We start from the raw sequence: 15,304 nt of genomic DNA, 5'->3' as shown, positions 1-15,304 counted from the left end.
CTTTGCCTTGGCCTTCACCTTCTTTAAAATTGAATTCTTCTCATGATGTTCATCTTCTCCTTCAATAACTGCAACAAATTAACGAAGAAATGAGTAAGAACTCAACAAACACTAGTATCATCTGAGGACGGTGGTTTCTTACCGGCAGGGAGAGTTGTGCTATGCGGGTCTTCTTCGTGAGTGTGTTGATGAGCGGGTGCCAGTTGTGAATCCATCTTGAGAGATCACGGAAAGCTTCTAGCCTTCAACAATGAACACACAGAGAAACCTATCTGTAGTATAACGTAGAGATGCAGAGATGAGGATATAATCGAGAGACTCAGCGGAGGATGGGGATGAACTCCATGATTTTAAAGAGAAAGCGCAGAGGCACATTATTGTTCTTGCCACCTTGCATCTGTTCATAAGACACGTGTACGTTACTTCAAACGTGTCCCTCCCTTACACGTAGAACACCTTATGCTGTACACTTGGCAGGGAACTAATCATGCATGGATGTCCATTGTCGAGTAACTTCCTTATACAGTTTCACAGCGGTTACAGATTTAAAGTAACTAAATTTTTTTAACTGAAACGACAAAAAGGAAAACGTACGAAGAAATGACGGCAAACTTGTCATTTCAACGAACCCTGATCCTTGAGATGCTTTCCTTCCACAGCTCCACCCCTGTGTTGGCGTTGTACGGAGTCATAGACGCCCAAGATCCCTAAGTTGGCCTTATGACGGTTTCATTTTAAGCATGTAGAAGCAAAATTTCGAATCGGACTCACGTTTCTCGTGTTCCTACGCGGAGGCGGAAAGCAATAGAAGGGGAGTGTCGTGCGCACACAGCGCAATTAGTAGGAAATTGGGAATCAACAACACTATTTAAAGCGATCTAGCGGTAACCTGTAAATGGTCTATGGTTTCTCTGTTTCTCCCTCATTTGCTAATTCTGGTTCGACGAAGAAGAAGAAGAAGTAGAGCTTTTGCTTCAGACAAAGAAACACTCGATCGAAGAGCTGGGAGCTTGATAGCCTCAACTTTATCCATCTACCAGTATCTCATTTCCCGAACATCTTCGAGGGGGAAGAAATTTGTTCCTCAGACCATTGATGTAGACAATGTACAAATTCATGTTACTCTGATTCAAAATGCTCACTCTGATAACCGAATAGCGATAAAAACCGGAGAAATTCCACAAACTGCGGCCACTGTAGTTCAATTTGACAAGGTAAAATAGCGTTAAGTCATATGTTCAATTTCCTTAAGTGTAGCTCTAGGGTTGATGTGTCTTGCTTTAATTTGTACATTGCAATTTCTTTTAGAAAATTGAGCTTGCATCACTTTTAGCCAGAAGCGGAATTCCTTTACAATGACAACAAAGAAAACAGTCTGATAACTTGTAGATCTGAAGCTGTAGAGATCAAAATTCTGAAGGTTAAACAGAAGTTTTTTTGAAGGGAAATCTTTGTTTGTTCAAATTTGGTTTGGAATTCTGTTTTTCAGTTGCGGGGGGAAAGGAGCCCACTGATCAAGGGGAAAAGAATAGGTTCAAAGTAAGCCAGCTTGAGAGACCGGAACTGGATTGCTTCTTGGTAAAGTGGTTACTCTGACGAATCTTACTTTCGGATTTAATGTATTAATTGTGTTGCTTAAACTACACAAATTATTTTTGTTATTTCATTGATTGTATCCTTGCACAGGAGGAGCATGCACGCTTTTCTCAAAAAGAGGATGAAATCTTCTCCCAAGCTTTGGAAATTGGAAATCATCTGGCAAGATTTAAAGATTATTTACATCTTTTATAATAAACATATGCTTGAGAATCCTTTTCTTAGTTAATACCAATGGTTTTACTTTTATTTCATTTTTTGGGGGTAGGTAATGAGAGTTAATTTTTAGTCATTAGCGAGCGGAACAGAGGTTCTGGCTGGGGTTTGTGGTATTGATATTCTGTTCAAACATTTGATAATGGGGAACTTGTAAATTCATATTCTGTTCTTGTTTTTAGATTGTTGGGACTTTCTTTGAAAACATAAAGTAGTCGGAAGTTTTCATCTGTATTGTTGATAACTTTGATATTGATATTTTGTTCAAATATTTGATACTGGTGAACTTGTAAATTCACATTCTGTTCTTGTATTACGATTGTTCGACCTTTCTTTTAAGATACAAAGAAGTCTGAAGTATTCATTTCAGTGTTGCTGATAACTTGGTTATAGAGAACCTCATCAAACCAGGTAGAAAGGCCATGGACATGGGGGTTAGTGTCTGACATGAGGACAACAACGTGGTGACTGGTGTAAAACAAAAAAGGCATATAAAGAAGACAGAAGTATCCAATATATTGGCACTTTTCATAAAATATACTGATACTATTTATGCTCCAGGAGGATATTTCTAAATCAATCTCAACTCTCTATGGGTGCATCGAAGACCACAAGTTTGAACAACAGCTGAACTGTGTTGAATCCTCAGACGCGACTGATTATGTAGAAGATGGCAGCAAGTCTACATCAGTTCCCAGTGTGTCATTTGCAATGGAATCCTAGCAGATAACTCAATCACACCTTATCTTGATATGGTCATTAATCATTATTGTGAACAGACAAAATTTTGATAAAGAAATGCTTGTCACAGAGAAGCTCATACCAAAGGATTCTTGCAATGGAGAAAAAGGGACTGCAAGTTGTGGAGTGTGAGATCAATTTTCCTGTAGATCTGATCTTTGGTGCAGCAGTATGCCTTGTATGTTATGATTGCAGAAACATAACAGAGACATATGAAGCTTTTTCTTGCATCATTCTGTACGTTGAGAATATTGCTATGAATATTTTGCATTGTTGAGTTCTGATTTCAGCATTTGCATTTTGGTAATTTTTTCAACTGCTCACATGATATTCTAGCTACTCAAAAAATTGGTATTAACTACTTCTGAAGCCATCCTTCACGGACACAGCCATAAGTGTTGCTTTGAATACAGATAATGGTTTAGGAAACAGTAACCCTTAAAATTGACAGGTACACACATCGTAACTAATTATAGAAAATGGAACTTCCCTACCACTGAATGCTGTTCGGACTGTGACTTGCATGGTAACAAATCAAGTTTCAAACAAAACAAAAATCAGTTATTAGGATCTGATTTGAAAACCTACACATTATACACCTTGAACACAAAATTAAAGAGTAATGGCATATTGTGATTGAGGTTAGTAGTTTATTATATTTATTACTCTTGGAGTCGTTTGAAACACAAACATAATTGGAGGTCCTCTTGTTCAAAGAGAAGAGGACAGCACTATTCATTTGTTCCCTCGAGTTGCATTATGACTTCTGGATTCTTTTTTCTCCTATATTATCTTTTGAAAATTAAACTAGGCAATAAGAGTTTGAAAATTATCTAGTACATATTGGCTGCATTCAGTGTTTTAAAACTTGGGAGTTTCCACATATATAGACAAAAGCATCTGTTTCAGCTTTTGCTTTGTTCTTTTAGATCCTTCAACTCACCTGTATAGATACTTCATCAATGTTAGTTACTGATCTTCATTTCTAATGAACAAACTTATTATCAGGCAATTCTTCCCCTTACCCCACTCCCCCCCCAAAAAAAAATAAAGGTCTGTGACGACATCATCCCCAGATGAGCTCACCTGACCCTATCACATGGCAAAAAGGAGCATCTAGGGTTATTTATATATATATATATATATATATACCGTGTAATTACTGAAATAGCTCTGAATAATTTTTTTTTAAGTGGTTTTTGTTACCTGAACAAGTTATCTTGGTCAACTTCCTGTTATCTTTCTACATGTTGTTGTAGAAGGTCTTCATTTCTAATTCTCTTTGAAGTCTTGCTATTCAGCTACTAGCTGCTTTCCCTATGCATAAATCACAGTGTTTCCAAAGCACTCTTCAACTTGTCCATGCTGTTTAAGCAACACCCTCCTCTAAATATTACTTCGTAGGATTATTCGATCAGTTGCTTGCTCTAAGGGATGTCAATCTTTAATTATACCATCACATCAATTCCTGTTTTTAGGATGCCACATTATATTCTAGCCCAAGACTCCCACTTATATTAAAACCTTTTGATTTCAAAGCTACCCTACATAGTTACAAGCTTGTCATTCACCCTCTCCCTAGTTTTTTCAAACAGAGCTATGTCATCGGCACTAGGGAATCTCTTCCTTTGTATACCTAGTCACTCATCCATAAAAGCTCAATGTTTGCACTGTTGTGAGCCCGTGTTGGAAACTCACCTGTCTTAATAGTGGTAGTTCTAATTCTAATTACTGTTCCATAAAACTTGTCCTTGACCTATATTTTGACTTGAGCCTCATTCCTTTACTGAAATCTATTAGATGATCTCTATCAAATCATGTAAAAGTCAAGGGTTTCTTCTCAAAAGATACTCTCATCCTTCCTAGCTATATACAACAATGACTCAGCACATGTATCAGTTCCCAATATCGCAAACCAATGTAAATGTTCACTCTAGGTGCACTCTCTCTCTCTACTAAATCTTTTTTTTTTCTTTTTTTTTATTTGGTGCTTCATCTACAGTCTTGATGAACTCCTAAATCTCTTTTTGCATTTGAGTTCACCATCTTTGATGTGATTTTTCAGGACTATATACTCGGTAACTTGACATTTACAGAAATTTTTCATAAAATATGAAATGAAACCTGGATATATTTTTTTTTCAGATCTTCGAGGGTGAAGGCAGCTTTCCTGCTTACATAATGGGCTTAACATATGCAATCTATGCTTCTGCAGCTAGCCTGGGATTATATTTACAACTCTTCTTCTCATTTTCGTCTGAATTAATGGATGAAATCATTTTGAGCTGCATTATATATGCCACTAAGTTAAATAAAAGGCCTATATCTGAAAATGCTTGAATCAGAAACCCTAGCAGAGTTGTTCCTTACTAGCTTTCCCTAAATTAATCAACTCTCAGCTATTCTGTCTTTAGAAGGGCATGCTTGTTGAATTTCTTGATTGGTCACATGATTGCAGAATCCAGGCTATTTGGAATTAATCATGTCCCAAATGAAAGCCTTGCACTATTTAGTGCTCTATGTAGATATTTTGGAACAAGAGGAAACCAAATCTGGGATGACAGACTTCATCTTCAGTATGTTCTGCTCCAGACTCAGGAAACAGTCACTGTAAAACTCTGTGTGAAAGGAAAAGGAGAAAATACAAGACAGATGTTCACAATCTTGACATGCCTATAGCGGAGTTGCTTCTTGATCCACAATATCAATCTATGGATGGCAGCCTGAAGTCTTCTAGAGTGTCCCACATATCAGTCGCATATCTCCTCAATAGGTCCTGATATTAGATATTGTTCAGGGTTCCAGTTTGTCTTTAAGTGATCAATTCTTTGATCTGAAAGTGGGTTTGAATGGGAAATTATTTGGACTGGAATTGTAAGAACTTAGAATTTGCACGGGGCTTAAACATGAAGTTATTGATCTTAGTAATAGTTCATTAACTGGTGATGAATTCTCTTCCATTGCAAAAGCTACAAATCTCTTAACAATAGAACGAGATATGAGATGCAATCCTACACCAGAAAATTCTACAGTTTCAAGAACATTATTATTTGGCACGAAAGATTTTTCTTCCTTCCCAGCATCCTTTAGAAATCAATTCTGGCTCAGAAATCCGGAGTTCCCTAAAAGATCTAATTCAGAAGTTGGAGGGAAACATTTGTGCACAGCTGGATATAGAGTCCAACATGGATACATTATCATTGAGATGCCAAAGAGAATTCTTGAAAAGGAGAACAGTAAAGGGATCAACTGGAGATGTCAATGGACTATTATTTCCAGAGAAAAATGAAACACCACTCTAAAATGCTATTCATTCATCACAACTGCAACTACAATCACCCTCGACAGAATCAAGGGAAGGAGCAAGATGCACAAAAAATCCCTTCCATACGACCCTACAATCTCTTATATTGGGTATTCTGGGAATGTAGAGAAGGTTGCCAAGAGAAAAAATTAATCTATCCTTCATGGTTTCTGGTATCTAGGAGGAAATTACCCGACGAAAATAATAAAAAAGAAGCAGCAGAAGATACTCGCAGTCTCACATGACCAAGCTCATCCAAGAATGAGAAGGCGTCAGCCTCACTTCTATCAATATGGGCTCCCACTAAGACTAAAGCGTGACAGGTCCTTCCATTGGAATTCCCTTTAAACTTATGGATAGTTTCTTTTCATTCAAATCCCTCCACTAAACCAACTGCAGACTCTCCCTTTTGTGAGCACAGGAAATGAAACACAAAGTAAGCTGGTTTGGAGTAATGGAAATGTCCTATCATCTAAGGAAAAGATTACAGAATGAAATATTGCTCCTCAAATCTCAAAAAATTGCATTACAGATCATTTTATTGAATTCTAGCTTATGTTACAAAACTATAGTAGAGTCAATTGTCTTTACCATCACCTGGAGCAGGTTTCTGGTGTGTAGCTCAACCAATAATGATTCCATAGAATTGGTGCCAGCCAGAACAAATTGCAGCTCCATTTATGTCAAACTCACTTCTACAATTATGCTCCAACATGTCAGTAACCCTGGTCAACTTGATGCTGAAATATTTGTATAAAAATTTATGATGAGACTCAAATCAAGTACCTCAAACCAAGACAATGCAACCAAAAATGATAGGATAACCAAAAGGTGATGCAGAGTTGCAGAACAGAAGGCTGACATTTGTTCATATGTATCCTTATGCATAAAAAGTTCATAAAAAAAAAATTTCAGATTTTTCTGCTTGGCTAGATGAATCTTGCAGATACTGAGACAGTAGGAACTATCAACTATGATTTTAGCCCTTAACAGTTCTATAGTCCGAATATCTTACAAGGTGTAGGACAACAGGCCTCTTTAGTTCTTGTGATTTTAAATGACATTTTTTATCAAGGTACTTGCAAATCTATATTTTCTCATGTAGATAAGAATACTCTCATGGTGACAACAATATATTAACGAGAACACATGTTACATGAAAAACTCCGATGGCATTTTCGAAACTGGATCTGCCACTTGAGCACATTTAACTACCCTAGAAAACTGTTTCATAGGCTTTGAGCAAAGGGGGACATGAACAGAATACTCACAAAGAAAGAATGTAGATACAAATTAATGGATATACACGTAAATTTTTTTTTTTTTCTGACGCTATTGGATGGCATTGTGAAGCTTGGATCGTCCACTTTAAAAATCCAGCTCTTCACCTATACATGGTATCCAATTTACTGAATGCTAATTAGTTCTTCTTAGCATTCTTAAGGTTGCGAACTGTCATTACAAGCTGTTGCCTTTCTCCCTCCACCTCAGCAAACTTGAGACTTATCTCTGAGTATCTTTCCTGCATTTCTTTCAGTTCCCCTTCCATAGATTGGTTCCTCTCCTTCAGTAATGCGATTTCACTTAACAATTCAGAAAGGTTCTCTTGATCGCTATTATGGATAGGGGCAACTAGCAGTTCTTTCTCTGATGAAGTTTCGTTGTAGCTGTAGAGACAAAAAGAAATAGCCAACAGCTTGCCATCAGAAGTTCTTAAGAAGCATGTTCTTAACAAGATTGGATTCCATAGATAATGATACTTTTGAGTAAAAGGTACAGTAAACTCAAATTAGAGGAATTTAAATTGTAGTTGGCCAACTGGTACCTGATGAAAGGTTTTTCAGTACCATTTTGACCAGACATGAACACAGTAGCGTTCATATTGCTGAACTCCAATTTTTCTTCCAAGCTTGTTCCTCCTTCAGACTTGCTAGCATTTGCATTTGTCCCCTCAGCATCTTTGGCTTCCTGCATTTTGAAGATGAAACATTGGTTGAGTTATTAAAAAGTATGCATGTATGTAAACTTTAGACATCAGTGATTGGACCCATATAAGATCCAGGATGATTTCTATGGAAAACACTAACTATGAAAGAATTTGACAACTGTTTATGTGTCAGACCATTTCTAAACCTTGCAAATATATTTGTGATGATGGAACAGTAGGATGCCCTCTTCTTTCTTTTATTTTTGTTTTTTTCTTTTTTTTGGAAAAGGTAACTATGTTATGCCCGTAATCTTAAGATTAACACGTCAATTGTGCATCTGAAAGATTGATATATGCTTGGTATGCCTTTTGCATCCCAAAAACATCTTCAGACAATGTTTATACAAAGTTGCCAAACAGAAACTACACAGGACAAATTTCTAACATACTCAACAGACATGAGTAGTAAAAGTGCATCAATAATGCAACAAAACCAATCGTTACTTACCTTTTGGCATTGTTCTTCACAGAAACTTGTACCGTGCTGGCTGAGCTCTTCCATCCTCCTTTCTAGTTCTTCAATTTTGTTACACAGATCCTTCTCCCTCTCTAAAAATGAACTGGTTGACTTTTCTAGAGAAGCTTCTTTTTGCTTTATCTGTCCCTGTGAGACATACCAACACTGTCAGTTCAGTTCTTTCAATCATATAGCTTTGTATTTTCTGAGAAAAATCAGTAACAAACATAACTAGACAACATTTGCTATGAAACAATTCAGATTTTGTCGTAATACAGAGAATGATCAGAATATATAAGTATAAGTTATGAAAAAGGAATCATCTTCCTTTTCTTTTTTTTTGGGGGGGTGATCTCCCTCACCTTTGTCCTTTACTAACTTGATATTTATGTGGTCTTACAGACCTGATCTTTATGCATTACAAGTTCTATGAAATATTTTTGGCATACACTTTATATGGTTGTTTATTCACCTCGAGCAATTTGATTTTCTCACGCAAATTAGCAACCTCCTTAGATCCACGGGAAATGGGAGCTGATTTATTGTTCCTTGAAGTTGGTTTGGGCCCATCTGATGGCAGAACTCGTCCACTGTTTTCTTTGAGCTTCTTTTCGATAACAGTAACGGCATCCTCCTTCTTCCTTAGATCAGCCCTTAAATGAAATATCTGTTTCCTAAGGTTCTCTTTCTCTTGCTCCTCCTTAGACAAGGAATGTTTCAAGTCATTATACTGAGCTCTAAGGTTTCCCACTTCTGATTGTAGAAGTCTGATCATTTTATCTTTTTCATCCTTGAGACACTTCATATTGTCCATCTCCTCCATTGATTTCTCAGCTTCCTTTGTCAATGAAGCTATTCTCCTCTCCAGTTCATCTCGTTCCGCATTTCCTTTTTGCACAATCATCTCTGCTTTTTTTATTGATGTCTTCATTTGTTCCATCTCAACTCTCAATTCCTCTTGATGCTCTGCCTGTTTTGTGAGGCTATTGTGCTCTCTTGTCAGCCTCTCTATCTCAGCTCTGAGATTTGTGATTTCCCTTGTGAAAGCATCAAATCTTTCTTCCTCTTGCTTCTTTTGATGTTCAAGCTTTGAGGATGTATATTCTAGTTGCAACCGTATCTGGTCTGCTTCTTCTGTCTTCATATCCACTTGTTTTGAAAGCTCTACCAGTTTTCCTTCATAATCATCTTTAGCCAATCTTGTCTCTTCATTAGCACTGAAAAGCATTTCTTTCAGATTTTCTTTCTGCAGACGCAGTTCACTAGCTTCTTTCAGAGCTTTCATTGCCAGCTTCTCATTTGCTTCAAATGTAGATGCCATTTGTATGGATAGCCGTCTAAATTCTTCTTGAATCCGCTCTACTGTGTTAGCATTATTCCATTTTGTCTTCCTTAAGGCTTCCTCTGCTCGGATGGCCCTTTGTTCTTGCTCAACTTTGGAATGTATCACGGCTTCTAGATCAGCTTCAAATCCTTGCGCCTGCTTCTCTAGTTCTTCCTGCAGGCTCTTGACCCGGGATTCCAGCTCATTTATAGTAGCCAGAGAAGTTGAACATTCTTGTGTCTGCTTCTTGAGTTCTTTCTCCAAATTTTCAACCTGGGCTTCGAGTTCATTCATAGTGACGAAAGAGGCTGGGAAATCATATTGCATCTTCAATTGTTCTTGCAGTTGACTTTGCTCTAGCTTTGAAGATATATCATGGTTTTCTTGTTTCAAAATCTCATAATCCAGGGCAAGCTGTTCCATTTGCATCTCTAGCTCATCTCTATCTCTCCTGTAGACCTCTATTTCGCTGTACAGGTCTATAACCTTTCGCTCAAGCAAATTTACTTCCTTGGAATTATCATGCTCTCTGACTAGTACATCCAGTGCCCGTTGTTCTTCATCCTCATCCATTTCATTTCTAGAGATTGCTTGTAACTCTTCTTCTTTCCCACTAGTTGCCAACTTGTTAGAAAGACGGGATATTTCCTTATTTTTCTGCTCCAACATCTCATCTAGGTCTTGCACAGCAAGAAGCAACTCAGAGTTAGACTCTTGTGTCTTTTGTAGTTGCAAACGAAGATTCGCATTCAGTTCTTTCTCATAATTCAGCTCTTGTCTGATCTCTTCTAGAAGAGCCCTTGGGTCCTCACTGTCAAACTGCAATATGCTTGAAACCTTCACTGCTTCGAAACGTTTCTTTGAGGCATTGAGTTGCTCACATTCTCTTTTAAGTTCATCCCTCTCCTCTTTGAGGCTAACAACTTCTCGCGAGAGTTCCTGTCCTCTTTTGCTCTCCTTGACAATCTGCTTTCTAAGAGTCTGTAATTCCAGCTCTGAAACTTCCGCCTGCCTCGCCAAAACTACTAGTTCACCTTTGAGCTTTTCAATGGAGACATCTGAAGCCTGTGATGGTCTTTCTTTCAGAAGGGTGTCCTCGGAACTTGTTGAGCCATCTAAACTTCCATCTGGAGCAGAACACACTGACCACTCTGTGTTTGACCTTCGGTGCTCTTGGTGGTTAGCCTCATCACCATTTAATATTGCCTTTTGAGGCTCGGAGCTGTGGCTGAGAGATGACAGGATGCTGGTAGGATCCTGATGGGTGTTGTCATTCTTCAACCCTAGTTCTCGCGGGGTATTTCGTCCGGAGCTGCTCTCTGAACCTGACGCTGATATAGAATCAGAGCTCAAAATTGCTCTGATATTTCCCTTGGATTCTGTATTCTGAGATGTGATCTTACTAATAGGCCCATCCTGTAGACAAATTTAGTATAAATATTGGGAATTACAATCACAAAACCCAAAATTTCCTCATTGTAAAGCAGGCCATATGTTTGAAATACATACAATGAAATGTTTTGGTCTCTACGATTACATGAACAAGAAGCTAGAAGGTGCAATGAGATGGGAAAACATTTTAAGAAAATCATTTTCAGAGAAGATGAGATGAGACCTTACTTCAGTAGAATTATTTATTCTGCATTCATCTGTATCACCATTAATTAACTGGCTTTTCAAGCTCCTGTCTTGGGCCACATCTCCATTGTCTTCAACCTCTCTGCAGAAGCACTCGAAACAAAATAAGATAAATTCACAATCCAACTCACCTAGACTTTGAAAATAAACAAATAAAAAAATTTCTTTCATCTTCACCTCTGATCACTTGCTCCATTTATTCTTTGAATTGTAACCTGTCTCAATAATTATAATTACAAAATTAGGAATCTCTGAACCAGTAAAGGTTAAATCAAATAATGCAATGATAAATTATCAAATTCTTTCTTCATTTTTGTCCCTTCTTATACTATAATTTGTGGGGAACAGTCGACAATTATGACTAAAAAAGATACACAAACTCACTCCTGCCAAACAGAAAAGAAGATAATACATGATACAACACGGATGAAGTTTTAAGAGAGAGAGAGAGAGAGAGAGAGGACTCACATGCAGAACTGCGCCAGTGTCTGAAGTTTTAAGGGGCAGAGAAACAGATGAGGCTTTGATTGCTTCTGCGTAATCTGCAAAATCGAGAGAGACTTCCCCCAGAAGACCAGTTTTGGATGACCCCTGTGAGAGAATGCAAGTGATTAGATCACACGAACTAGATTCAACAAAGAGAACGAAAGGAGGACCAGAGCTGAAAGATCATACATTCGTAACAAGGAACTGGTAAATTTTCTCGTTGAGTTTTCCTGATTTTGGGTCCTGGACAAATCTTATCGTTTCATAGATCGGATTTTCCCAGCGACAGTTCCCATCCTTAATTGTCACCTTCTCCAGTTTCACTGTCGGTTTCCCAACATCCAAAGGTATCAATGATACCATCAAAGTTTCCCATCCCAACCGAGGCACCTGAAATAAAGAGAGAAATCAAACAAGACATGATCAGAACCTTCGAAGTTCTTAAAGTCAAAACATCCAACCACATTTCCCTGCATTATCGACTCCATTATCCCCTTTTCTCGACAATAAACTAAATTAAAATATCCAAATTCCGTCTCACTGTTTCCAGCAAATGAAAACTAAACAAGAAATAACCTTTTGCCATCTAAAAAAACAAACCTGAGTCGCCTGAAACTGTAGTTTGAATACAGCTTTGATCTTGTTCTTCTCGCTCCTCCATCTCGCAGACTTGAACATCTTTGCTCACAGCCTCAGTTAGGCATTTCTCTGTCAAATCGAAGCATCTGGTCTCTCAACCAGAAGATCTTCAGTTTGGGTCTTTCTTCTTCCAACTACAAATGCCAGACAATAACCATTGTTCTGCAATTAATTCAGTACTTTCGGAAACCCCACCGAAAGGAAGTTTATTTTAGTTTAGTTTCTCCTCAAATGTGAAATAGAAAATCGAGTAGAATGAGGAACACTGAAGCAGCTTTTTCTGTTCAACCCCACTTTGTTAATGGAGAGGGCAGGTGAACACCAGAGCATGAAAACGAGAATTAATTGAAAATTGATCAGAGTAATTGCAGGTAGATAGATAGCTCCAAGAGAACTGACTGGATTGAGGTTCAAGAATCGGATTCAGAGATACCCATAGAATGTGAAGGTGGATTGGAGAGTAGGAACTTGGAAGAGAGATCATTCAATCAGATCTGACCTTTTTCCCTTTGTAACAGTCGGATTTGAGTGTAGCCGACTCAGAGTCGAATTAAAATATAAAATTTTTAAGAAAAAAATAAAAATTAAAGGAGAAGCTTCTCTCCAATAATTTTATGAATTTAAAATCCGATTAAATAAAAAGGGGTTCAAAACGTCATAGCGTTACCAAGAAAAATAAAAAAGTCTGCGGATTGCTTGTCGGAAGCATATCTATGAAATGACATAAATAACCTTATGATGCTGACATATTACTTCTTTCCCTTGTTAGTAAACCGTCCTAATAAGCCTGGAGCGTGTCCGTTGTATCTATGTTAGAATTTCCAAAAAGGCAACCTGAATTGAGATTTCTTTTTCTTTTTCCTTTTTTTGATTTTCGGGTAAATCTCATTTCCCTTACCATTGGCGAGTGCAATTCTTCTGTCCAACCCAATCTTGAAGTAGGGTTAGAAATTTTCAATCTCCACCTGCCTTTAGGATCGGAGTATTTCAGCCTAATCTCTTTAAGTCAAACTTGGGTTGACAGAGCCAAACTTGTAACACTGAACTATTCAAATCCCGCTTTGATAACACTATGAATTGAACTTAAAATTTCACATAAACCTAACTTTTGAGAAGCGACAAATTGTCTGTACTTTGTGTCTAGAGATCAAAATCCATTTCTAACCAATCTCAGTTAATTTTGTCTTTTGGTACTCAAATCTATACATAGATGCTCAAGATTGTCTTCTTAATTTTCCAAGAAAACAACTTGGAGGGGATTTCTACTGTTTCACAGAAGAATCTGGCGATTAATAAGTTGTCTTACAATGTGAGACACAGACAAAAGGGATGGCCCCCAAAACCCCTTCTTCTTCCACGTACAAGCACGTTCATCGTCATGTCCCATTATAGTAAAGAATTGGTGTCCCCTCATATAGCGTGTACAAGATTAGATTCGGCCCTTGTCCTTAGAGTTGGTCAAGTTGGTCTATTATTGCGTGGTTTCACAAATATCCGTTTAGATCGGTTTGGAAATGAGGTAGCTGATTAAGACAAGTTTATTATTGACTGATTCCGCAGATCTGTGTGCCTATTGCCAACCTAAACATTTGAATAATGAATACCTACCGATTTAGTTTTTGTGTTTTATTAGGGGTTTGGGCAATTGACCCATTTGGACCTTAAGCAATTACCATGACTAAAATATAATGGAATCTTGAACTTGGATTTACTTTTGTTATACGGTTTAGTTCTATTTACTTAATAGGGGATTTCTTATTGATAATTTGTAATAAAAGATTCGTACGTTGTGTGTGCGGATTATTCTTTTATATTTTCACATAAGAAGTGAAAGAGTAATATATATATATATATATATATATTTTTTGCACAATCATTGCACTGATGCATAGACCAATGAAAAACCACACAAAAGTATGACCATAGAAAAAGACTTTTTAACCCCAAAGTTGTTCTCAACCCACGCCTCAACCAAACACCAAATTGAATAGAATTTCGCAATTGTAAATTGGTTTGTTAGCATCTTATCCATACTTGTGTAATCAATAATTTTTATATCACTTGAATTGATAACACCATGAGGACAGTACACCAACCTTACAGAGCAGATTTTTTTAATCATGGACCCTTCATTTTACAAGTCCCATATAATAATGGAAGATCTTACGGACAAAATTTGATTTGAATTTTGATAGATAATGGCAACCATCCATCTTACTACTAATTGATTATCATCTATTGTAGTCTTTTGTTTTTTTTGGTAAAATCTATTGTAGTCTTAATGTCAGAGATCTTCTTTTATAATTGGGCATGATCATATAACCATATCTATTTTGCGATGCCATTTACAGTGTGTGTGGGACTTTAAGGGGCCGTTTGATTTTGAATCTGATGTTTTTGTGTCTAGAAACAACAGCATCGATTTTTTTTTTTTTTTTTTCATTTCTGTGCTAAAAAACGATTTTTGGAATTGCAAAAAGGTGTTTGATTTTTTTATATCCTGGAACGTTTTCAACAATGTTATTGGGTCCAAGACAAGTAAAGGCACGACATTGTAGGTATACAACTCACAAGTGAAGGCATGACGTTGGAGTTATATGTAAACTTCGTTGAGATGAGCTTCAGAAGGATGAAGACAATTCGAAACTATGAGCTTCACACAACTAGGTTGGAATCGCTATATCTAAAGAGCGAGAAGTTTCAACAATGGGTTGGAGTTGGGATAGATCGAGTAAAGTATCGAGTTTTTCACAATTTTTGTCCCTCTCATTTGTTTCTAAAAACAGAAAAACAAGTTTGACATGTTTCTCCATTTCTGTTTGTAGACACATAAATAGGCATAAACTTCTATTTCTGTTTCCAGAAACAAGTGAAACGAGAAAAAAAAAAAAAAAAAAAAAAAAAAAAAAAAAAAAA

The 15,304-nt window shown here is 37.2% G+C and overlaps 2 protein-coding genes across 3 annotated transcripts; one reads left to right on the top strand and one right to left on the bottom strand.

Moving 5' to 3' along the window:
• The first annotated feature begins 766 nt into the window (after positions 1-766).
• Positions 767-2,842, top strand: LOC122086010. Of its 2 annotated transcripts, XR_006142309.1 has the most exons (3): positions 802-1,214; positions 1,490-1,578; positions 1,687-2,842. XR_006142309.1 is itself a non-coding variant. In XM_042654674.1 (2 exons), the coding sequence occupies exons 1-2, from the start codon at positions 903-905 to the stop codon at positions 2,533-2,535; spliced, it is 474 nt and encodes a 157-aa protein (XP_042510608.1). In that variant the 5' UTR covers positions 767-902; the 3' UTR covers positions 2,536-2,842. The 2 variants fall into 2 exon arrangements, 1 of the variants encoding a protein (XP_042510608.1); XM_042654674.1 differs by lacking the exon at positions 1,490-1,578 and having other exon boundaries at positions 767-1,214; positions 2,374-2,842.
• Positions 2,843-6,959: 4,117 nt separating this feature from the next.
• LOC122087314 (myosin-3-like) lies at positions 6,960-12,986 on the bottom strand. The gene is made up of 9 exons (XM_042656396.1): positions 12,350-12,986; positions 11,939-12,139; positions 11,732-11,854; positions 11,441-11,478; positions 11,246-11,345; positions 8,774-11,041; positions 8,293-8,448; positions 7,683-7,825; positions 6,960-7,524 (listed from the first exon to the last, which is right to left on the bottom strand). Exons 1-9 carry the CDS (start codon positions 12,425-12,427, stop codon positions 7,278-7,280), a joined length of 3,354 nt encoding a protein of 1,117 aa, XP_042512330.1. The 5' UTR covers positions 12,428-12,986; the 3' UTR covers positions 6,960-7,277.
• Positions 12,987-15,304: the final 2,318 nt, after the last annotated feature.

This window comes from Macadamia integrifolia, chromosome 8 (genome assembly GCF_013358625.1).
Source record: "Macadamia integrifolia cultivar HAES 741 chromosome 8, SCU_Mint_v3, whole genome shotgun sequence".
NCBI classification, from domain to species: domain Eukaryota; kingdom Viridiplantae; phylum Streptophyta; class Magnoliopsida; order Proteales; family Proteaceae; genus Macadamia; species Macadamia integrifolia.
Note: the sequence above shows the minus strand (reverse complement) of the source record. Positions and strands in the feature narration are given on the sequence as shown.